Consider the following 24,503-nt stretch of genomic DNA (forward strand, 5'->3'; position numbering starts at 1 on the left):
CTCGGACACTTATGATTTTAAATTTTTTGAGGCTTGTGCAGATGAGGACGGAGCTTAGGCATTGGTGGAATGAGGCATTATGACATCACAATCTGAGCTCTAGAATGTTGCTACAGGATTTTAAAGTGTTTGAGGCTTGTGCAGATGAGGACGGAGCTTAGGCATTGGTGGAATGAGGCATTATGACATCACAATCTGAGCTCTAGAATGTTGCTACTTAGGATTTTAAAGTGTTTGAGGCTTGTGCAGATGAGGACGGAGCTTAGGCATTGGTGGAATGAGGCATTATGACATCACAATCTGAGCTCTAGAATGTTGCTACTTAGGATTTTAAAGTGTTTGAGGCTCGTGCAGATGAGGACGGAGCTTAGGCATTGGTGGAATGAGGCATTATGACATCACAATCTGAGCTCTAGAATGTGGCTACTTTTGGTTTTAAAGTGTTTGAGGCTTGTGCAGATGAGGACGGAGCTGAGGCATTGGTGGAATGAGGCATTATGACATCACAATCTGAGCTCTCGAATGTTGCTACTTAGGATTTTAAAGTGTTTGAGGCTTATGCAGATGAGGACGGAGCTTGCAGGAATGGGGCAGGGACAGGAAAATAACTCGACGGGATGGGAAAATGAGTTCCCGCAGGAACGGGGAAAAATTTGTCCACTTGTCAATCTCTATTCCAATGTTAATGAATCTGTACTAGGAAAATCCTTTGCAAAGCAGGTATAGCTGTAGGTAAGAAGATCAGGCAATGTAATGACAGGGTGTGGGTGGGGTGGGGATAGGCATGTGGGATCTCTTAGAGAGAGGAAGAGATAATTGTTACTGTGGTGGGCAGACTGGATGGGCCATTTGGCCTTTATCTGCCATCATGTTTCCATGTTTCCATTTTAGAAGTTAAATCATGCAAATTGTTGTCCACTTACAAACTGCCATTAATAGAAAAAAAATATTCATGTAACCATTCTTATCCACAATATATTGAAATGGACATACAGAATAGTATAATGAGAAAAAGGCAAGAGAGAATCTTCAGAACCTGTGAATGAAAAAAAGGTTTCTTGGTGAAAACTGCACATGCAGAATAAACTCTTCGACAAAAGAAGTAGGATATGATGGACTGCCATGTGATTATGTAGGTTAAAGACAGCTCCATGTGTATGGAGACAGACTTAAAGATCTCAATCTGTATACTTTGGAGGAAGGGTGGGAGAGGGGAGACGTGACAGAGACGTTCAAATACCTATTTGATGTAAATGCACATGAGTTGAGCCTCTTTCATTTGAAAGGAAGCTCTGGAATGAAAGGGCATAGGATGAAGTTAAGAGGAGATAGGCTCCGGAGTAATCTAAGGAAATACTTTTTTACAGAAAGGGTGGTAGGTTTCAGGGTTTTATTAAAATTTCATTTATTTGCTTATTTAATTTCTAAGCGAGTTTACAATATACAGTGGTACCTTGGTTTACGAGCATAATTCTTTCCAGAAGCATGCTCGTAATCCAAAGTACTCATATATCAAAGCACATGTCCCCATAGGCCACAATGTAAACTGAAATAATTCTTTCCACAACCAAGGTTTACTATGGTGGCCCAGGGGTGGGTACCTGCCTGTGGGTGCTGCAGCCCTTGCAGCGTGGTGGTTTCCTTTCCCTGGGGTCCCCGTGCGGCTCTCCTCCCTCTTCAGCCGATGCCTCTGCCGTCCACTAGCGCCTCCCGGCTTCCGATTCAAACCGGCCGCCATCCTCCGATTCAAGCCGGCCACTATCCTCCAAACACATGCACTGGACCTCTGAACTCCACCGTCAAGCTAGCGCTGCTCCGACATCACGCGCACCACGTACAACCACGCAGGACGTCCTGCATGCTTGTACGTGGTGCGCATGTTGTTGGAGCGACGCTGGCTTGACGGGGGAGTTCAGAGGTCTTGCGCATGCGCAAGATGGAGGATGGCCGGCTTGAATCGGAAGCCGGGAGGCGTTGGTGGACGGCAGAGGCATCGGCCGAAGAGGGAGGAGAGCCGCACGGGGACCCCGGGGAAAGGAAACCACCACGCTGCAAGGGCCGCAGCACCCACAGGCTGGTACCAACCCCTGGGCCACCATAGTGAGAGCTCGTGTAGCGAGTCAACACTCTTTTTGCGAGACGAAAGTTTGCTGAGTGTTTTGCTCGTCTTGCAAAACACTCGCAAACCGGGTTACTCGCAAACCGAGGTTCCACTGTATATAAAAAAAGAGCATGAACATAATAAAAATGCCATTAACAATACCATTAATAATTTAAAAAATAATTACAAAGAAACATCAACTAATACTTGGCATATTAAAAAGGGATAAATGAGACAGACAGACGAGAGACAAAAGGAAATAGGGTTAGAAATACAATTTGGATAGGAACGAAAGACAAATAAGGAAAAAAAACAAAAGGAAAGGGCTCGTTGCTGCTTAATTCATTAAGGGAGTTTAAAAAGGATACTTTAAAATTTAAATCAAATGTTAAAAGCTTCTTTAAATAAATGACTCTTGAGTAGGCTTTTGAAACGTTCGAGATTAGCTTCTTGTCTAACAAGAGCTGGTAGGGTATTCCAAAGTTGAAGGGCTACGACTGAGAAAATGTCAGGCCTTTTGGTTCCTATTATATGAAGGGAGGGGACCGTCGGCAATTTACGATTAGATGATCTAAGACTGCGGGGTGGGTCATATGGGATAAGATATTTATCAATAAATTGGGGCAGCTTAGAATGAATTGTTTTAAATGTTATGGTAGATGCTTGGAACAGTTTCCCGGTAGAGGTGGTGGAGACAGAGACTGTGTCTGAATTCAAGAAAGCCTGGGATAGGCACGTGGGATCTCTTACAGCAAGGAAGAGATAATGGTTAGTGCGGATGGGCAGACTGGACGGGCCATTTAGTGGATGCTGCGGATGGGCAGACTGGGTGGGCCATTTGGCCTTTATCTGCCATCACGTTTCTATATCTGTGTAGTGGAGCTTTCGAATAAAATGTTGCTTGAGATTAGACCTTCATAGAGTTTTAACAGCATGTTGCAATGAAGTAAGTTACATCTGACATTTCTGTTGGCACTTTATTATCAGTATTACTGAGCTGACGGGCTACATCTGCACATTCCCATTTTGTAATACAAGAATATGGACGAAAGAATTTTGCCTTTCATTAGTCTGCGGCTCTCGCCTCCCTGGCTACTACAAAGTGCACAATTCCCAGGTGCATCGGTTCAACTCGATGTTAAGTGTGCTCTCTACTGTAATTTTCCTAGTAACGAGGGTGCATATTTTCTTCTTATTAAGTGCTCTTTTGAATATGTTTGGCCTATCATGGCATGTGGTTTCTATTGGGAAAGCCTGGCGATTTTAGGACGGCCGTAAGTAATTATCATTGTGTTGGTAAGTTTCACTGAAGCTTGGGCCGAGTGTAATAAGAGACAGTTGCCATAAACAGGCCGGCTGGGTAAATCATGGAGTCGTCACGGTGTGTGGGCTTTTGCTGAGAAACAGATCTCAACTCAGCATAAAAAAAAAAAAAAAAGAACCCCACAGCCCAGCACATGAGCTTGAAACTCTTCAGTTCTGTAATTACATGGCTATTACTCATAATTGCCTGCGGTTCTCTGTCCATCACACATAGTTAAATGAAAAATAATTTCAAAAGCATCTCTGCTCTCGAAAGCAATTGGTGCTTAGCTTTCCCAGACATCACCAAGAACGTATTAATGAAAAGTACTTCTACACATCGTTTGCTTTGAAAAGAACTGTGGCTCCTTGTATAACCAATTAAACAGAAACTTGAGTTACAGCAGTTCATCGGTCTTACTTGTGGCTAGGATCTTACATGTTTTATATGACCCATGTTTATTGTTCACCAGTATGACACAACTTTGGTCCACTGTGAAAATGTCAAACGCTGGCTTACCGGTGGGGTCTGGCTGACTGCACATCTGTAATAGAAACATAGAAACATCATGGCAGATAAAGGCCAAATGGCCCATCCAGTCTGCCCATCCACAGTAACCATGATCTCTTCCTCTCTCTAAGAGATCCCCGTGCCTATCCCACGAATTCAGACACAGACTCTGTCTCCACCACTTCTTCCAGGAAACTGTTCCACGCATCTACCACCCTTTCTGTAAAAAAAGTATTTCCTTAGATTACTCTGGAGCCTGTCACCTCTTAACTTCATCCTTTGCCCTCTCAGTCCAGAGCTTCCTTTCAAATGAAAGAGACTCGACTCATACGCATTTACGCCACATAGGTATTTAATCTCCCCTTTCCCACCTTTCCTCCAAAGTATACAAATTGAGATCTTTAAGTCTGTCCCCAAACGCCTTATGATGACAACCAAGCACTATTTTAGTAGCCTTCCTCAGGACCGCATTCATCCTTTTTATATCTTTTTGAAAGTGTGGTCTCCAGAACCGTACACAATATTCTAAATAAGATCTCCCAAGAGCCTTATACAGGGGCATCAATACCTCCTTTTTCCTACTGGCCATAGCTCTCCCTATGCACCCTAGCATCCATCTAGTTTTCGCCGTCATCTTTCAACCTGTTTGGCCACCTTACAATCACACCCAAGTCATGCACATAAGTTCTTCACCCCCTAAACCAGGGGTGTCAAATGTCAGTCTTCGAGGGCCGCAATCCAGTCGGGTTTTCAGGATTTCCCCCCATGAATATGCATGAGATCTATTAGCATACAATGAAAGCAGTGCATGCAAATAGATTTCATGCATATTCATTGGGGAAATTCTGAAAACCCGACTGGATTGCGGCCCTCGAGGACCAACATTTGACACCCCTGCCCTAAACTGTACCATTCTTTTGGGTTTTTGCAGCCCAAATGCATGACCTTGCATTTCTCCAGGAGGTCACAAAAGTATTTAGTCATTCTAACACTTCATCCTTAGCACACTGAATACTCAAACGAAAAACAATGTTGAAATACCCTTGGGAGTAAGATGCTTTTGGTAGCTACATGCTATACATTCTGGAGGCACTTAAGGTGGTATTAATGAAAGCTGGAAATGGGCTTGCAAGAAACTAGACTTCCTAGATTAAGATACCCAAATTTTTTATTTACCAAATTTTGGTTGTGTCTCCTAAAAGCTCATTTTTTGGGATTAAACTGCAATTTTTATTGGCTGATTTCTTTCTGCTTTGAACTTTTGGTTGCTAGAGAAGACTAACCCCCTCTTTTACTAAGGTGCATGAACCAATTAGCAGACGCTAATTGAATTAGCAGACGCTAATTTAATTAGCGTGCGCTAAATGCTAACACGTCTATAGACTAACATGCGCACGCTAAATAGATTAGCGCGGGCTAATCGGTTAGCGCACCTTAATAAAAGACGGCCTAAAATCGCCAATATTAAATGTATCCAAGATTCTTTGGAGATTATAAAATACTGATGCTGATAATTTGAGCTGAAAGAGCAAAGTTAAATAAACGCCTAGAAGCGTGGTGGTGTCAGCATCAATCTTCAGGGAATGTTTGAAGAATTCAACCAACAGCTAAGTTTGGCTTTTCCTTTTTTTTATTTCTATAGTGTGCACACTCGTGGGATGTTCTCTTGTGAGATATGAGTGGAGGTTTTTTTTATGCCTAGGACAGTGTTAACGTAAAGATCTTGATGTAAAAAAACCCAGAATATACCCAGCACTCTCATCCAAATACCAAATAACGTGCTGAATAGCAATATTTTGCTCGTTATTATATAGGCCTCAGACCCACCACTCCACCGCCTAACAAAAATCTTTAGCGGGAAGAATTACATGGCTCTTCATCATTGGCCTCAAACTATTTTTCTCGTAGTCCAATCATTTAATAATTGAATAGTTTCTGGTAGACTCTATATATAATATAGTAAATATTTAATAAACTTATCTTGACTTAGCTTAATATGCGTGACCTGGGAGGGAATGACCCGACATGTTTTGCACTATTGTGCTTTATCAAGGGTCCCCTGCGGTCGCTACCGTCATCCAGTGTTCTCCCACTTTGGGCAGAATTTTCAGAATAGTTTTGTAATGGAAAAACATTTTTCACATAACTTACATCTTAAAATCCTTAAAAATAGATTGCATGAGTTATAGTAGAATGTTGCAATCTTTTTTCTGCTAAATGGAAATTTTTCTTTAAACATTCTATTAGCGTACAGTACTGCTTCCTGCATGCTAAGAGGTTTGAAATGGCAATTAATGTTAAAGTGAATACCGGCGCCTCCAGGGGCACCTAATGCCACCATATGCGTGGCTGACACTGGATGTGGCATTGGGCGGCAAAAAGTGCCTACGAAAGCGTGATTCACAGCAAAGACAGGGCGCCAGAAATGTAGGCCTCGAAAACCCTGCCCTACATGTCCGGTGCCTATCTTTCCTGGAAGCGCGATTCTCTATACGGTGCCGTGGTGTAATTGGCATGCCAACGGCCGCCGCTTTGTAGGCGGCCACTGATAGAAAATCCAGGCCTGAATGTATCGGTCTGCCTTTCTCCCTGCCATTCTTGTCTGAAGATCAGGAATACATGAATAATTACAGTTGCATATTTCCTAATGCAGTATATTAAATAAGCAATAATTTGAAAATGGCTGCTGTATTATTTGCAATGAAGAATCCCTATCCCTTATAACATTAAGACTGTTTCCTTGATTCCTAAGCCAGTTTGTGGAAAGGCCCTGTAGTGTCTGAACAATGCCATGATGTGACACAGTCTATGGTGGGCTCTGCGATCAGCAGCTCTCCCACCTTACCATCCTTATAAGCAATCCACCTGTCCCATCCGCTAAATCATTTTAGTCAAACTTTTAACTTCACTGGCCCCCGTTGTATAGCGAGGGTGAGAGGTGCCTTCGGGGTGGCATCCCTCCCCCACCCTTTTCTCTGCCCCCTCCCTCCACATTCTCCTTCCCCGCCCCTTCCTGCCACCTGCGCACAGCTTCCCTTCCCCCCGTACCTCTGTAGCGTTCCTGGCATGAGCAGCAACCCCCAAGCTACTGTTGGGCCAGCGTCGGCTCTTCCTCGACATCACTTCCTAGGCACAGGTTTCAGGAATGACATCAGAGGAAGAGCCGACGCTGGCGCAACCACAGCTTGGGGGCTGCTGCTCGCGCCAGGAACGTTAGAGAGGTACGGGGAAGGAAAGTGGTGCGCATGTGGGGCAGTGGGGGGGAGGGGAAGGAACAGGGGGGCAGAGAGGTGGACGAGTGCCTGCACCTTCAACAAGACAGTGCCTGGTGTTCCCCCCCTCCCTCCCCCCGCCTTACCATGCCACTGAATTGCCCTGCAGCTGGATGATTAGCAAATTGTGTTTTTATCTTCATTTTAGGACACTTAGCCAAGGCCCAGTTTTTGTACCGTGTTTCCCCGAAAATAAGACAGTCTCTTATATTCATTTGGGGCCCAAAAAAGGCACTAGGTCTTATTTTCGGGTAGGGCTTAGTTCTTTCATGTACATGATCATCTCTCCCTTTCTGTCCTTCACCCCAGTTCTTCCTCTTTGCTTTCCCCCACATGTGCAACATCTTTCCTCTCCTCTCACCCATATCCTCTGCAGCATCTATCTATCCCTCCATCCCCCTTTGCAGCAGAACCCTTTACCCAGCTTCCATCCTTCCATCCCTCCCATCCCTCGTGCATCAGAACCCTTGAGCACCCGCCACCGCCCCCCCCATGCAGCCAAACCGCCGATGACCCTCCATCCTTCCCTCCCAACCTATCTCCGCCGACCGTGACATAAATACCTTGCTGCAGAGGAGCGTGGGGCCAGCAGCACTCACAGGCTGCTTTGCAGCCTTCTCGCTGGGGCCATCTGTGTACTGATGACATCATCAGTACACAGACGGCCCCAGCGAGAGGGCCGCAAAGCGGCCTGTGAGTGCTGCTGGCCCGACACTCCTCTGCAGTAAGGTATTTATGGTCGTGGTCGGCGGGGATTGGTTGGGAGGGAAGGATGGAGGGTCAGCGGGTGTTTGGCGGTTTGGCTGCGCGGCAGGGGTGGGAGGAAGTGCAGCTGCCTACGACTAGGGCTTATTTTCAGGGTGTAGGGCTTATATTAAGACCTACCCCGAAAATCATGCTAGGGCTTATTTTCGGGGTATGTCTTATTTTCGGGGAAACACAGTATTACCTTTTGTTATCAGTCTTCCCCTGTACTTTAGCCCCTCTGGCGATCCCTCAGGAAAGTTTGTCTATAATTTGTTTAGTCATTTGTTAGCTGTTACCTTCTTTTCATGTTTTTTGCACTAATGTTTGATTGCTGAATATGTTATTATTGGATCAGCAGAATAAAAATAATTGTGAGTGGCTTTCTTTCCCTCTGAGTCAATAGGTTCTCACAGCAGAGGAAGAAAACGTAGCCAAGTCGATAGCCAAAGCTATTCAACTGTCCACAATGGCTCCTGGGCAGTTAAATCACTTGTTTGGAGCTAACCTATCATTTTCAGCAGTGCTTAATCAGTTACTAGCGCTGAAAATGTCCAGTTAGGGCAGGGGTGTCAAAGTCCCTCCTTGAGGGCCACAATTCAGTCAGGTTTTCAGGATTTCCCCAATGAATATGCATGAGATCTATTAGCATACAATGAAAGCAGTGCATGCAAACAGATTGCATGCATATTCATTGGGGAAATCCTGAAAACCCGACTGGATTGCGGCCCTCGAGGAGGAACTTTGACACCCCTGACTTAGGGGCTGGTTCTGGAAGCGGTGCCAGCCGCGGCAGGTGCCTACATAATAGGCACTTGCCACATGTCAATCAAGGACAGGCACTTGGCATTACTATGCGCCACTAGCAACTAGGGACCTAAATGCTGATCCCAGAGGCTACATAGCAGCGATTATTATTATTTTTTTTAAACAAGAGTTTAATTTTGTTTTAATGCACGACCAATTATTGCACCACTTAAGCCCAATTGCATTACTTACATTAGGTGCCGTTAGGCGTGATCTAGGTGCCTGTCGGCGCCTAAGGTAAGGCGACTTGTTTGTGAATCCGGGCCTTAGTGCCTATCTCAAACCGGCTATTTTGAGAACATTTCAGGGATAGAGTCAAAAATTGGCTGGTAAAATGCTGATATTCAGCACTTAACCACCAAGTTAACTACAGAAATAGGACCACATAAAACGCAGTCCTATATGGGGTGCCCCATAGCCAGTTAAGGGCAGAATATCACACTTAACTGGCTATGCTTTAACCAGCTCTGCAAACCCAGCAATTCAATGCCGAAGCTTGGACATGACCTGGCACTGAATTTCTGGGCACAACACAGCGGTGGTCAGCAAAACACTGGGGCCGTGATTCTATAAAAGACGCCTAAAGTTGAACGCCTAGGTTGGCATGCCTAATTTAATTTTCTTAATTGGCGCAATCAGCGCTGATAATTGAAAGCGCCATTAAAAGCTAATAAAACAATTAATTAGCTCTTAGGGGCCTACCATTTCAAGGTAGGCGTCTATACCAAGGCACCTACTGGTGAGTAGGCATGATGAAGGGTGCATTCGGGGCAGATTTTGGGCATAATTTCACGTAGGTGCCGGTAGGTGCCTAACTTAGATGCACTCATGTAGGCCAAGAAAACCCTGGCCTAAATGGCAGTGTGCCTAAGTTTTTAATGCCTACCAACACCTAAGAATGCGTAGGCGCTGCTAGGCACGATTCTATAAACGGTGCCAATGGATGATTGACAATCGATCTCAATGGCGCCTAGGGGCTAGACACCATTTAAAGAATCAGGGCCCGAGTGCCGCTGGCTGAATATCTATCGGCACATGAATATTTAAATACAGCCTTCTGTTTAATTGACTGTGAATAACTAATGTGCAGTTGAACTAAATTAATTGTCTCCTCTTGTTGAAGCTCACCTGAGATCAGATAAAATGCAAGAGTCTGGGGTGCAAAGACTTACATATGAAGGGCTTGACACTGCTGTGGATGTGCTTGTGCTGTTTAAGGCCTGAAGAGGTGGCGAAGGTTTTGCCGCACTCTGGACAAGCGTGGGCGCGAGCTCCTACGTGCTGGGAGCGGATATGCCTCTGAAGGTTGCTGGGGTCCGTGAAAACCTGCTAGGAAATGAGTGCTGATTAGTCAAGAAACTTGACAGCACAGTCGGACTACGGGAGCCAAAGGTTCTCCGAAGCAAGTTTCACAGCTTGAAAACATGCCTATAGGCTAGTGAAGCTTCTAGAATTATTCTGGACATTTTTTTCTATGCTCCAGAAACCCACGTATTTCCTATGAAAGCATGAAACCATGGGTAGGGTGGTGAGTTTCAAAGCAAGAGCACACATGTATTTTCACTTTGAAAATTGCCTTAAAGCCCGCAAGTAAAAATTGCGTGCAGCCTTTGCCCCACGACAGACGGCTTTCAGGGTATTATGGAGGAGATACTTGTACTACAAAAAGAAGTCCTAAACCAGTGCTTCTCAAATGTTTATCCAGTAGTAGGGTTACCAGATTTTACTTTAGTAAAATCCTGACCCCCCCCCAAGACCCGCCCCCAGGACCGCCCAGTTCTACCATCCCTGCCCTATTATGCCCCATTCCTCCCCCAATCCCACCCTAGCCCCCGCCCCAGTCACCCTGCCCCCCCTGCTCTCGTCGGCAGGGCATCCGCACACGTGCGGATACCCTCCAGCGCGACGCAATTTCGAGGAAGCTTTTCAAAACCCAGACAAAGCGCAGGGTTTTGAAAAGACGTCCGGACCCCTGGACATGTCCTCGAAAAGGAGAACATGTCCGGAGAAATCGGGATGGCTGGTAACTCTATCCAGTATGGCCCCATTTTAACACTTAAAATTTCACGTGACTCAAGATCATGATGGAAACAAAAGAGATCTCCCCTACCTATCTACATTTCTCTCTCTCTCTGCCTAGCAGTAGCCGCAGCAGTGCACCACAGCAAAAACGGTCAGAACAGGGTTTTATGTACCACTGCGTGCTCACACACCTTTCTTACAGGAAGTTCACACAGGTTGGGGGGAGGAGAGGGCAGGGCCTGTGACCATTCACTGACTCAACAGGCCTCATGCTAGACAAAAGTCTCAATGGAGGCCCGGAGGGAAGGAAATCAGCCCTGTTTTTGTGACCCCCATAGGCTAGAGCAGTGGTTCCCAAACCTGTCCTGGGGGACCCCCAGCCAGTTAGGTTTCCAAGATATCCCTAATGAATATGCATGAGAGAGATTTGCATACCTGTCCCTTCCATTATATGCAAATCTCTCTCATGCATATTCATTAGGGATATCTTGAAAACCTGACTGGCTGGGGGTCCCCCAGGACAGGTTTGGGAACCACTGGGCTAGAGGTTCCCAAACTATGGTTCAGGATCCCAATAAAGGTCAGAAAACCTGCCTTTAGGGTCATGACCTAAGGAGGCTCTCCATAGGCGCATCATTATTCTGCAAATCCAGGAGGTGGGGGGTGTCACATAACCTTATATGGCCACAATCACTGGATCACAGCCAGAAAAAGATTGTTAAGCAGTGCCATAGAATAAGAACCACTATCCTAGACTGTGTTTCTGTTATTCCAGGAACATCCTTCCTCCAGGGCTTTTAAGGGCATTCAAGGAGAATATGGGCTCCTTCTACGAAGGTGCTCTAGCGTTTTTAGCGCACGCACCGGATTAGCGCACGCCAGCCGAAAAACTACCACATGCTCAAGAGGAGGCAGTAGCGGCTAGCATGCGCGGCATTTTAGTGCACGCTAAGGCCCTAACACGCCTTCGTAAAAGGAGCCCTATATGTCTGAAAATGTGAAATGAGAAACACAGATACCTTTTTTAAATGTTTCCCACTGGTGATGGAATATCGCATCACTATTTGCCAAATGTGCCCCCTGAACTGAAATGAGTGAGTTATGATGAAAACCTATTTGCAGCAAGACATTGCATAATACAAATGACCTAAAATGTTCCTAGTTTTCAGAACAGCTCAAGCATCCCAGAAATTCACTTTACCTTGGCACAGTTTTCACATTCATAGTGCTTTCCATTGTCATGTGACATCTGATGACGAATCAAGTTAGACTTCCAGTTGAAAGCTTTGGGACACTGGTCACACTTGTATTCCCTCTCTTCGGTGTGAGATAACATATGTTTTTCCAGGCTGTTTAACAGAGATGAACTATGATTATAGCTGCAATTACTGTATCTTTTCAAGAACTTCATGTCCTAAATAATCATGTCAATAAAATCTCAAGAGTTCCCAGGGCTGGCATTGGGGGGGGGGGGGAGGGGAGTTAGAAACAGGGCAATTACCCTCCGGGTCCCCAGACTACAAAGAGGCCCCCAAGTTTATCTGAAGCTAAAGAAAATATAGTGTGCTGGTGGATTTTTGCCCCCTCCACCCCTCCCCCCAATTTCTGTCCTGGGCCCTAGCATGTTTAACACCAGCCCCAGGTGTTCCTGGATATCTCAAGAAACAAAACACCAATTCAGTGTCCGCCCAGGGTCAGAAGAACATCCTCAATGGTGTACAAGTGACCTATGAAAAGGTAGCCAAACACCAAAAGATCCGAAGAAAAATCTTTACTATTAGTCCCTTCACTAAAATTTGTTTATGCAAGAAGGGACATGATTTTTTCTGTTACAGCCTCTCAAATTTGGAACTCACTCCCGATCAATATAAGAGAAGAAAAATTACTTAGTAAGTTTATAAGTCTTCTAAAAAGCTGGCTTTTTAAGGACGCATTTAACTGAATCATTTCAAAGGATAATTTACAGCGGACTAGTAGTGCTGGTAAGCAAAAATTAAGTGGGGTAACCTCCCCCAACCTCTTGTTTCATTACCTAACCCTTTTTATTTGTTTACCAATTGTATTTAATCCTTTAATTTTTTTCCCCCTCCCTGTTTCACGTGTATTGTTTGGTAAAATAGTACTAACTGTTTAGTTTAATTATTATGACTTTTTCGGGGGTTTTTAACCCAATTTTATAACTAAGGGCTCCTTTTACAAAGGCACGCTAGCAGGGTTAATGCGCATGACTTTTTTTTTTTTTAAGTCAAATCTGTTTATTGAGAAAAAATATAAATCATCATAACAATAAACAAAAGCAAACTACAGAACAAAGCATCCAGTGGGCGATATCGACAGTACAGTTCTTCACTGTCAGTTTAATTTCCATCCTATAAGTTCACATAGAATTTTTCTTTTTTCAACCATCTTTATTTTCTCTTCTTTATTAATTTCCAGGTACTTTAGTTAGATTGTGAGCCTTCGGGACAGTAAGGGAATTTTTTAAGTACCTTCTTACTTCTCATTTATAATCTTAATGTATATTTTCTTCAAACCGCTTAGAACCTAACGGATGTAGCGGTATATAAGAAATAAATTACATTACATTACATTACAGTACAAACAAATGCGCATGACTTTTCATCACGCGCTAACCCCCGCGCTGGCCAAAAACTACCACCTGCTTAAGAGGAGACGGTAGCGGCTAGCGCGTCCGGCAGTTTAGCACGTGCGTTAAACCACTGGCGTGCCTTTGTAAAAGGAGCCCTAAGTGTAAATCGCATTGGATTTGGATTTTGCGATCAAATCAAATATTTTAAATAAACTTGAGAAAAGAGAAAATGCAGTGAGAACAGTGGAAAAGTGTACCAACTCATTCTATGCCTATTTTAGAACCCAAGTTGATCACAAACTTAGCCACACCTACGAAGGGTCGCTGAAAAAGTTCTCAGCCCAACCAAGAAGAGAATGATGTGGAGCCATGAAATTGACAAGCTATTCCACACTTCTTGACTCTTCATTCCACTTCATATCATTGAAACAGAAAATGTCAAGAAAAATGTCAAACAGCTTGTAAGTTTCATTTTCTTCGCGGTTGGGCTGAGACCCTTTCAGCAGCCCCCTCGTATTGTGACGTCATAATGCCTCATTCCACCAATGTCTAAGAGCCAACCTCATCGGTGATGCCACAATGGCTTGGTCTCCCTATTCTTGTGCCCATTTACTAGATGCATTTGCCTCGCTTTGTTGAGAAAGCTCCACTGGCTCCCAGTTCGTTTTAGGATCCAGTTTAAGTGTGCATGTGTTATCTTTAAGCTTCTCTATGGAATATTTGATCCATTAGTTCCATTATATTGGAATACTACTAGATCTTGTCATTCGAGGATTACCCAGAAATATAAATTGTCGTTCCCCTCTTTTAGAAGAATTAAATCTGTTGGGAAGCTTAGCCAATCTCTTGCGTTCAAAGTGGTAGAAATTTGGAACAACCTCCCTGACTCTGTAAGATTCATAGGCCAGCTACAACAATTTCGCAAAGCTCTAAAAACTTTGTTGTTCACACAATATCTTAATGGTCTACCTGCTGAAGTGACGAATTGATAACATTTTCACATTCTCTTTCTCTGGTTCGTATTCTTTTATATATTCTGGTCTTAATTATTTGTGAACCAAGTCGAGCTCTATTAGGAGATGACCCCCGTATATAAACCAAAGACTAAACTAGAAAGGTGTCAAGAAAAGTGTGAAACAGCTTGTAAGTTTCATGACTCCACATCATGCTCTTCTTGGCTGGGCTAGGAACTTTTCGGCAGCCCCTCGTAGACTCTTACGCATGCCCTCAGCTGGAGATGAAATATTGGAAATTATAATTCAGTTAACTTAGGTGGTGGTATGGGCTGGAGCACTTCTCCACCCCAGCCCCGGCAGAATCCTGCTTCCCTACCTACCTTCCCTGGTCACTGTAATTTTAAATCTTCGGGCTGCTGCCGTGCAGCGTCAATGAGCAGGCCCACCCCGGAAGTTTCAAGTATAATAAAATTTTTGATTAGAACGCATTGTCATATATTCAATGCGAAGTACAAAATATAAAATAGGGTAAGACAAACATAGTATTTGGGGAAAAAAATACTAAAACGTAGACTACTACATGATAACAGGAAGAAGAGGAAAGGGGGTGGAACTACATTGCTTAAAGAAAGGAAAACAGAGAAAGAAATAACAGTTGGTTAAAGCACTTGTAATTTCTTGACCTTGCAGCGACTTCCTGTTCCCACTTAGGGGATACGCTGCAGAATGGGACAGGCCTGCTCGTTGACGCTGTGTGACGGCAGCCCAAAGATTTAAAATTACACAGGCCAGGAGGAGGTAGGTGGGGGAGTAGAGCCATAACTGACCGCCAGGCAAAGGGGCAGGCCATGGCCCCTGTGGCTTCCCCCCTGTTCTGATGGTCAGTTATGGCTCTATTCCCCCCGCCTTCCTCCTCCCGGTCGCTTTAATTTTAAATCTTCGGCCAGCCGCCACACAGCGTCAACGAGCAGGCCTGTCCCAGGACCATTCATTCAGCAGCGTCCCACCTTTGCAGGAACAGGAAGTCACTACAAAATGAAGACTTCTGGGGCAGGCCTGCTCGTTGACGCTGCAAGGAAGCTGCCCGAAGATTTAAAATTACAGTGACCTTGGAAAGTAGGTGAGGGGAATAAGGAGCTGGAGAGTTGTGCCACAGGATTCTGCTGAGGCTAAAGCGGAGCTTCTGAACCCCCTCCAAACAAAAAAAGCATTCTGCTGCCTATGTGGTATATTGCATGTAAAGTCCAAAGCAAGCTCTTGAAACCTGCTAGCTGTGTAAAGCTGAGATGCATCCATATTACTTGCAGATGGGTCCAGATGCTACTGTTGCAGACGGAACTGTTGCATTAGTATTAGTTAAATAAGGAAACAGTTTAAAACGCTATTGTCAGATAAACAGAGTCAAGAGGTCCGTTGCCTGGAAATATCCAAGATAAAAGACATGCATGTAGCAAGTTGAACATCTACAATTCCCAGCACTTAAGTGAGCAGAGGAAATGCTCTGCACACCAGAATGTGAAATGTCAGACTCAAATGGCTGTTGCTAACCTTTGCAAATCTGGAAATACTTGATCGCATTCTTTGCACTCTTGAACTTCGTGCATCTCGTGGAGGTCATCCTCCTCGTCTAGCTTTTCCTGAAAGCTCTCCTCGACCATAGAAAATGCCGAATGAGGTGTACTGCAGGGGAATTTCTGATGGTCCATTAGTTCAGCTTTGGACTCAAACAGCTGGTCGCACTCCTCGCAACGGTACTGGCGCTCCTCTGAAAATGTAAATCAATTGCTTACGGGATGCACAAGACAGAGTGCTGAGAGCACTATGGAGCACGAGGAGAGGCCTACAAATGCAAGTTCAGTTCAATTCAATTCAAGTGCAAATGCAAGTGATGACATTTTCCCAGTAGTTTTCCCCCCACCCCCCACAGCCCACCCACCAATGTTTTCTAAGTAATCCAATCTAATCTGTCTTGTCGAAATAGAGAATCAATTTGAGATTACACAAAGACAATTAACACTGGAACCATGTGCTATTAAAGGGTAAATTTTCAAAAGCGTTGGGCCTCTAAACTATAGAACTAGGCACAGTGGCATAGCGAGGGTGAGAGGGGTCCGGGGCAGTGGCGCCCCTCCCCTGCCTTCTTCTCCACCCCCTCCCCTCCTGTCGCACGCGTGTGCCTCTTCCTTTCTTCCCCCCCCCCCCGGTACCTCGTTAACGCTCCAGGCCTGCTCCCAACCTGCTGCTCATGCCAGCTCTGATGTCGCTTAAAGGCGCGGGTCCAGGAAGTGACATCAGAGGAAGAGTCAATGCTGGCACAAGCAGCAGGTCGAGGTTGCCGCTCGCACCACAAACGTCAAAGAGGTACAAGGGAAGGAACGGAGTGCGCCTGCGCAGTAGTGGGGGGTGAGGAGAGGAGGACGAGTGCTGGCGCCTCCACCGGCCCTCTGCCCCCCCCCTTAACTACATCACTTAACTTGTCCTCTTGATCACTCTCTCCTCAACAATGAATTTCCTGTCCTACTAATTCTCTTTCTTCCTCCCCTCTTAAAGTCAATCAATTTGTTACCTTGCTTAATCTTCTGTAAACCACATAGAACTTCACGGTATTGTGATATATAAGCTGTTATTATTATTATTATTATCACTGATTTGGCAGCTAGATGCACCCAGCTACAAATCTACCCCTGCTGAATTGCTAAATCAACACTCGATCTATCTAGCTAAGTATTTGCCCCTGCTAAGCAGCTAAATTAACCCTCGATTTACCTATCCCAGGGGTGGGCAACTCCGGTCCTCGAGGGCCAGAATCCAGTCGGGTTTTCAGGATTTCCCCATTGACGATGCAGAAGATCTATCCGCATGCACTGCTTTCAATGCATCGTCATTGGGGAAATCCTGAAAAACCGACTGGATTCCGGCCCTCGAGGACCGGAGTTGCCCACCCCCTGACCTAGCCAATAATTTATGCTTGCTAAATAGCTAAATCAATACTAAGCCGTTAAACCAACACTAGATTCAGCCGAATAAACATTTATTACATTACATTACATTACATAAGTGATTTCTATTCCGCTTGTGCCTTGCTGAGCTGCTAATTCAATGGCAGTCAACTAGGTCCTCCCTAATCTTGGAAAATCTAGGCATCTAGATTTAGCTGCTGAAAATATGATCTACACCAGGAATCTCAAAGTCCCTCCTTGAGGGCCGCAATCCAGTCGGGTTTTCAGGATTTCCCCAATGAATATGCTTTGAAAGCAGTGCATGCACATGGATCTCATGCATACTCATTGGGTAAATCCTGAAAACCCGACTGGATTGCGGCCCTCAAGGAGGGACTTTGAGACCCCTGGTCTACACCTACGCAGCGCTATTTGCTCGCCATGACCAGGTGTTCACTCACTTTTCCCTCAAAGTTCCAATGTAAAGATGCATTTGCCAAAGCTTTAATGGTTTACCTGCTCAATGTTCAAAGCTCCAATCCTTGACAGTGCAGCAGTTCGCCACAATGTAATTTAGTTATTCCCTCCCGCAACAATGTAAACCTCCTTGTAACATGTATCTCTCCCTCTGAAACATTATTCTTTTTCGTCTCTTTATTGTAAATATGTCCTCGTGCTACTACACAGGCCTCTTAACTAAGCATACCCTAAGTACCCCCCCCTCCCCCTCTCTTGCTCCGATCCCGTCCTCTCACCGGTACCAGACAGAACACAGACCCAATGGCTCCCTCAGGTCACAGCAGTAATAGCCGTTTCGGTTCATAGACAACGGCGCGAAAGACAAAGGCGCGCCCAGACAATTGAGCACAGCGCGGAGGCACGTGCCACTCAAAATTACTGTTTTTAGGGGCTCTGACGGCGGTTTTTGTTGGGGAACCCCCCCACACACACACACTTTACTTAATAGACATCACGCCGGCATTATGGGGGGGGTTTGGGGGGTTGTAACCCTCCACATTTTACTGTAAACTTAACTTTTTCCCTAAAAACAGAGAAAAAGTGAAGTTTTCAGTAAAATGTGGGGGGTTACAACCCCCCCACCCCCCCACAATGCCCCCACAACGCGGCACGATATCTATTAAGTATAGTGGGGGGGTGTTCCCCCCCCCCCCCGCCCGAGCCCTAAAAACATTAATTTTTAATTGTCTGGGCGCGCCTTTGTCCCGGCGTGCTTTTGACCTGACACCAGCCGTTTCGCCCCAGCCCCCTCACCTCCCTCCTCCCCGCACCAGCCTCTGGCGTGAAACCAAAAACTCCTCTTTCCACAGCGCATGCCCCCCCCTGCCTCTTCCTTCACACCTGCGTAGTTTAGTGAAATGCTGTTAGAACAGCGCGAGCCCCCGTAGGCTTAAAACCTCACTGTCCGAAGAGTTTGACTTCAAAGTGCGCCTGCGTCGTGGAAGGAGGAGCGGCTGGGAAACGAGCATCAGATAGACAGGTACAGGGAGGAGGGTTTTAAAGAAAGAAAAGAAAAAAAAAAACAAAACCCCGCAAATTACTGAGTCTGCAAAATCGGAACCACAAATTCACGAGGGTATACTGTAATCCATAGGGCTCCTTTTACAAAACCGCACTGGCGTTTTTAGCGCACGCGCCGGATTAGCGCGTGCTATAGCGCACACTAGCCAAAAATCTACCACCTGCTCAAAAGGAGGGGGTAGCGGCTAGCGCGTGCAGCAATTTAGCGTGCGCTATTCTGCGCGTTAAGGCCCTAGCACAGCTTTGTAAAAGGAGCCCGTAGTCTCTTTCGTGAGCTGGCATCAGGCTAGATGGGTGGCACAAATTACTAACCATGGATATCAGGTGCCATTGGTTCCTGCAAATAATCTTCCGTTTTCATGAACAGTAAGAGCTCTTTCCCAGGCTCGACGACTGCTACGACTCTGTAGAATATCTGGAAAACAAGTGAAGGGAAGAAAGGAGGGAAAGTCTTGTTCATTAAGAGTTTCAGAGGGCAATGCTGAAAGTTCGACAACTGCTTAAATGAGAATGCCAAGTTTTATTGGGTATATAGTAAAACCTTGGATTGCAAGTAACTTGTTTTGCAAGACAAGCAAACCATTTGATTCAATTTTAACTTGATATACAAGCAAGGTCTTGCAATACAAGTACATACAGTATACACTCATGACAACTGAGCCGATGGTTCTTCTCTCTCTGACGCTACGGGAGTGCAGTGACTGTCCTAAACGAGCAAAGTCATGCAATACGAGTACATACAGTATACACGCGTCACATCATCACAACTGAGCCGATGGTTCTTCTCTCTCTGACGCTGCAAGAGTCTAATGACTGTTCTAAATGAGCAAAGTCGTGCAACACAAGTACATACGGTATACACACATCACATCATCACAACTGAGCCAATGATTATTCTCTGTCTGACGCTGCGGGGTTGTAGTTACTGTTCTAAACGAGCGAGGTCTTGCAATACGAGAACATACAGTATACATGCATCACATCATCACAACTGAGCCAATGGTTCATCTCTCTCTGACGGTGCGGGAGTGTAGTCACTGTTCTAAACGAGCGAAATCTTGGAATACAAGTACATATAGTATTTTGTATTAAAGCTTTTGGGTTGTGGAATGAATCGTCTGCGTTTCCATTATTTCCTATAGGGAAATTTGCTTTGATATACAAGTGCTTTGGATTACAAGCATGCTTCTGGAACGAATTATGCTCGCAAACCAAGGTTTTACTGTATTTTGTTTAAATAATTTAAAAACAATAAAATGATAGCATCCACAGAGTAATTTGGAGGCCTAGTCAGCAAAATGAGCTACCGTTAAGATGGGTTATTTTACCACTAAGTGATATTATTTTAGCATAGGTCCCATTTTATGCCACGAGACCAATTTATTATTATTTTAAAATGTTTATACCACCTATAAAAATCCTATTTACTGGGGATAACAGTAAAATAACCCATCTTAATGGTAGATCACATTGATAACTTTCCCCCTTAATTAAAGAAAATGTCTTCAGAATTCAAAATCCCTGCTGTAAGTCTTCAAAGTGAGCCCAGTATGGGGCAATCAAGCCTTTGTGACATCACTGAGCTTGGTTCTTATTGGTGGAATGAGGCATTTATGACATCACAGTATCAGCTCTGTTTACCTGAAACTGAAACTCTTCGGGGGAGGGGGAGGGATTGACAGTAAAAGAACACATCTTAAATGTAGCCCGTGTTGATAATTCTCTCCCTACCTCCCCCCCCTACCCCAGTTACTAATAACTGGGATTAACAGTAAAGGGGGAAGTTATCAATGTTAGCTACCATTAAGCAAGTTTCATAGTTACAAGTTGATTAAAATTTAATAAACCACTTACTGCAAAACATCTAATCTAAAGAAGGGCAACCTTTATACTAGTGTAATACAGCAATTACAGCAGTAATTACCTCAGCAGTCGGAAGGGATTAAAAAATTCCCCTGGGAATACCACAGTAACAGTGACCCATTCTGTGGTAGTGTCATGAGAATGGGAATTGTTATTGCAGCATTCCCACAGTAATGGGGATTTTTTTTTTAATGGGAAACGATACCTCTGCAATAGTAAAATGTGCTGTAATCCTCCTCATGTATGAGGTCCGTAAGGAGCCTGCCCTGCCTGTGGGCGAGATCTAAGTCTGCTACCCTGCTTCCCATTGGCTGCCTCCCACTGCTCCATCTCCAGATCATCTCCATTGGCTGGCTGGGTCTAGTATCGCCTTCCAGGGCTCTGCCTACACATCCTTATCATTGGCTGGGTAGAGCAGCCTGCTAGTGCTCCATTCCTTCACCATTACAGTATCTTTTTATTGGCTTAGAAGCCTTAGATCCTACCAATAGGCAGGGTAGCTTTTCCCGTGTCACTCTAGACTGTACTAGACCCAGCCAGTTAGATTCAAACAGTTTTTATTGATGCAAACATCATCGAGTACAATAAATACAACATCAAAGCACATCAATAATGCATCAACTATAATAATATAATATACATAATAAAAGACAAATTCCACTTTCAATAAACCCCCACTTTATCTGTATGTGTTTGAACCTCTACCATCCCTCTCCACACCCACCCCTCCCCACCCAATAGTACTATCTTCCCAATGATACTCTCTATTTAACTAAATAAAAGCCCAATTAAGAGACCCAACTTAAAATTGCACTACGACCCTTAGGATGCAAATCTTGCAAATATGAATCCCAGATTTGTATAAATAACATCTTTCGCTTTCTTATAATTCCAGCATCTAGCTTCCCAAATGGCCAACTGATATAATTGGTTCCGCCAATGCCAAAACCTCGGAGGATCAGGAATTGTCCAATATTGAAGTATACATTTTCTAGCCAAGAGACTCATTTATGGAGATGATCTGGAGGTGGAACAGTGGGAGATGGTGAATGGGAAGGCAGGGTAAAAGCCTTAGATCGGACTCACAGCAATTGCCATTGTGGGTTGCAGTCAGGAGATTTGCTATGAGAGAGTGATCAGAGTTGGACATCGAAGAGCTTCACCAGAGAGCAGCAAGTCAAAACCCGAATCTTTATTTCCAGCTGCATGCAGCCTTCACAAGACAGGTACATGACTGGCAGCCTCCCAAATTCCAATTTGGAATAGGTAAAGTGTCTTAAGAGATTAAGGGCCTCCTTTTACAAAGGTGTGCTAGCGTTTTTAGCGCGCGCTGCATTGCCACGTGCGCTAACCCCGCGCCACGTGCCCAAAACTGACACCAGCTCAACGCTGGCGTTAGTGTCTAGCGCGCGTGGCAATTTAGCGCGTGCAAAGCGCGAGCTAAAAACGCTAGCGCAACTTAGTAAAAGGAGCCCTAAAATCATTCAAACATGTTTGTTTTTTTAAGCGCTTAAAAAAAAAAAAAAAAAAAGATTAAATGAGTTCAGTCTCTGAGGGTACTTGGCATATTCCAAATTGGCTTTGATCTTCTGTGTGGAGAATTCTCCCTTCTCCTTTTCCCCCCTCCTCCCCTCAAGTCAGAGTACATGAGCAACTGATGCAGACTGACCCCTCCCCCCCCTCCCCATCCTCCAATGATCCAACCTTAATTGTAGTTTTTTTTCTGCACAGAGTATATGGCAAATGCAATCTAGCCCTGAAAAAATTTCTAGTTTAACGTGTCCCTCTCCATTCTAGATGTGTTTAGTCAATTGTATAATGATGGTAGATAAAACTGCTCTGCCATGCACTACCTTTTTTCTAGAGCTGGCTGAAAGCAAGGGATATTATGTGTAAATGCTGATCCAATAAGAAAGCAGTCAATGCAACTTTTGTTTGCTGGTGAAATTTCTGTATCTCTCACTTGCTTTCACTTACAGTTTGCGCCTGGGAGGTTCTCCGAAATGCTTGTTATTGCTTTCTATTGTCTCCCCTTTGTCATCAGGGCTGGCTGGACCTATGGACCAGGTGAGGCCCTGGCCCAGGGCATCAGTGATAAAGGGCGCCAAAATCTGTCTATCTACCTTCAAACTTCTAGAGCAGGGGTGCCCACACTTTTTGGGCTTGCGAGCTACTTTTTAAATGACCAAGTCAAAATGATCTACCAACAATAAAATTTAAAAAAAACACAAAGCACACTGTATGCATAGAAAATGTTAATCATCATTCCTATTCCAGGGTTTTTTAAAGAGGTCAAAGCAGATGACTCTAAGCACTATCACCTCAGTAACAACCATACAAAAATAGACAAATATACCCCCTCCCTTTTTACTAAACCACGATAGCAGTTTTTAAGCGCAGGGAGCTGCGCTGAATGCCCAGCGCTGCTCTCGACACTCATAGGCTCCCTGCGCTAAAAACCTCTATTGCGGTTTAGTAAAAGGGGATCTTAGTGTAAAATATAGACAGCAGATATAAATTCAGGCACATTTTGATCACTAAATTTAAAATAAAATCATTTTCCCTACCTTGTCTGGTGATTTCATGAGTCTCTGGTTGCACTTTCTTCTTCTGACTGTGCATACAATCTTTCTTCCCTTCTTTTAGCCTGTATGCTTCTTTTCCTCCAGACCTCATTCCTTCCCCCCAACTTTTCCTTCCTCTTCCCTGCCCTTTCTTTCTCTCTGCCTCCCTTTCATTTTTTTCTGTTTCTCTTCTTTCCTTCTGTCTCCCTGCCCTCCCCCAAGCCACTGCCACTGCCATTACCATCGGGGACCAGGACCCAAATGCCACCAATAACAGGCCCCAAGCTCTCCCTGCTTCGGCCAACCAGCATTCCTCTCCCCGATGTCAATTCTGCCGTCGGGAAGAGGAAGGCTGATCAGCCCAAGATCGTGATCATCCTATTGGGGGAAATGCTGCCGGGTCCTGCCTTCGCGGAAACAGAAAGTGGCAGGACCCGGCAGGAACAAGAACAAATGCTTCACTAACCTGTCTCCCGCATTAGCCCGTAGCGAACGCTTGCTTCAGGGCTCTCAACATGTGCGTGCAGGCTTCCCTTCTCCCCCCCCCCCTCCCCGGACATAACTTCCGGTTTCGGAGGGAAGAGAAGAGAAGCCTGCACGTACACGTTAGAGCCCAGAGCATAAGTTCGCTAGGGGCTGAAATCTCCAAGCCGTTTTTTGGGGTTTTTTTTTTAATGTTCAGCAGCGGCAGATGACAGCTGGGCGGACCGCCCAGCTAAAAGGCCCTAGGGAGAACACTGGAGAGGAAGGCTGATCGGCCCGTAGATCAGGACGGCAACACGAGTGCGATCGACTCGAGTTGCCTTCCTGAGCTACTGGTCGATCGCGATCGACGTGTTGGGCACCCCTGTTCTAGAGGGACAGACGCTGGACTTGTATTTTGGCACCTTTCGTTATCAGTGCCCTGAGCCAGTGCCTGATCTGGTCCAGCAGGAGGGGGAGATGAGAGAGAGGGAGGAAAGTACCAGATCACAGGTTGGAATAGGTGGCAATGCAAATTCTTTTTTCTGGAAACCCTCCTGTCGTGTAGCTGTAGTTTGGGCTCCTCTTTCTCGCATGCATTACACTTGCTCAGAATAAACGCCATCTGCCATTTTGTTGGCCAGTCTTGCAAGGCCCTTTAGCAATTTTGCACAATCCTCTTCTGATTTAACAACTTAATTAAATTTGCCATATCATATAAAGTTGTTCAATCTCACTAGATATTCCCATCTCTAGATCGTTGATAAATATGCTTAAATTGTGGGCTTCCTCAGATGGCAATCAGAACTTTTCCATTTTTAAGCAGAAACT

General features: G+C 44.9%; 1 protein-coding gene across 5 annotated transcripts in view; it reads right to left on the reverse strand.

The window, feature by feature from the left end:
* The window catches only part of MECOM (MDS1 and EVI1 complex locus), a 759,237-nt gene that overhangs the window by 73,856 nt on the left and 660,878 nt on the right, over nt 1–24,503 (reverse strand). For 4 of the 5 annotated variants that reach the window (XM_033957747.1, XM_033957745.1, XM_033957748.1 and 1 more), the window contains 4 exons: nt 19,096–19,198; nt 15,854–16,070; nt 11,961–12,108; nt 9,910–10,066 (listed from right to left, as the gene is read on the reverse strand). In XM_033957747.1, the coding sequence (XP_033813638.1) occupies nt 9,910–10,066; nt 11,961–12,108; nt 15,854–16,070; nt 19,096–19,198 (625 nt within the window). The remainder of the gene's footprint in view (nt 1–9,909; nt 10,067–11,960; nt 12,109–15,853; nt 16,071–19,095; nt 19,199–24,503) is intronic. The other variant, XM_033957746.1, reaches the window with a different exon arrangement.

This window comes from Geotrypetes seraphini, chromosome 9 (assembly GCF_902459505.1).
Source record: "Geotrypetes seraphini chromosome 9, aGeoSer1.1, whole genome shotgun sequence".
Lineage (NCBI taxonomy): Eukaryota > Metazoa > Chordata > Amphibia > Gymnophiona > Dermophiidae > Geotrypetes > Geotrypetes seraphini.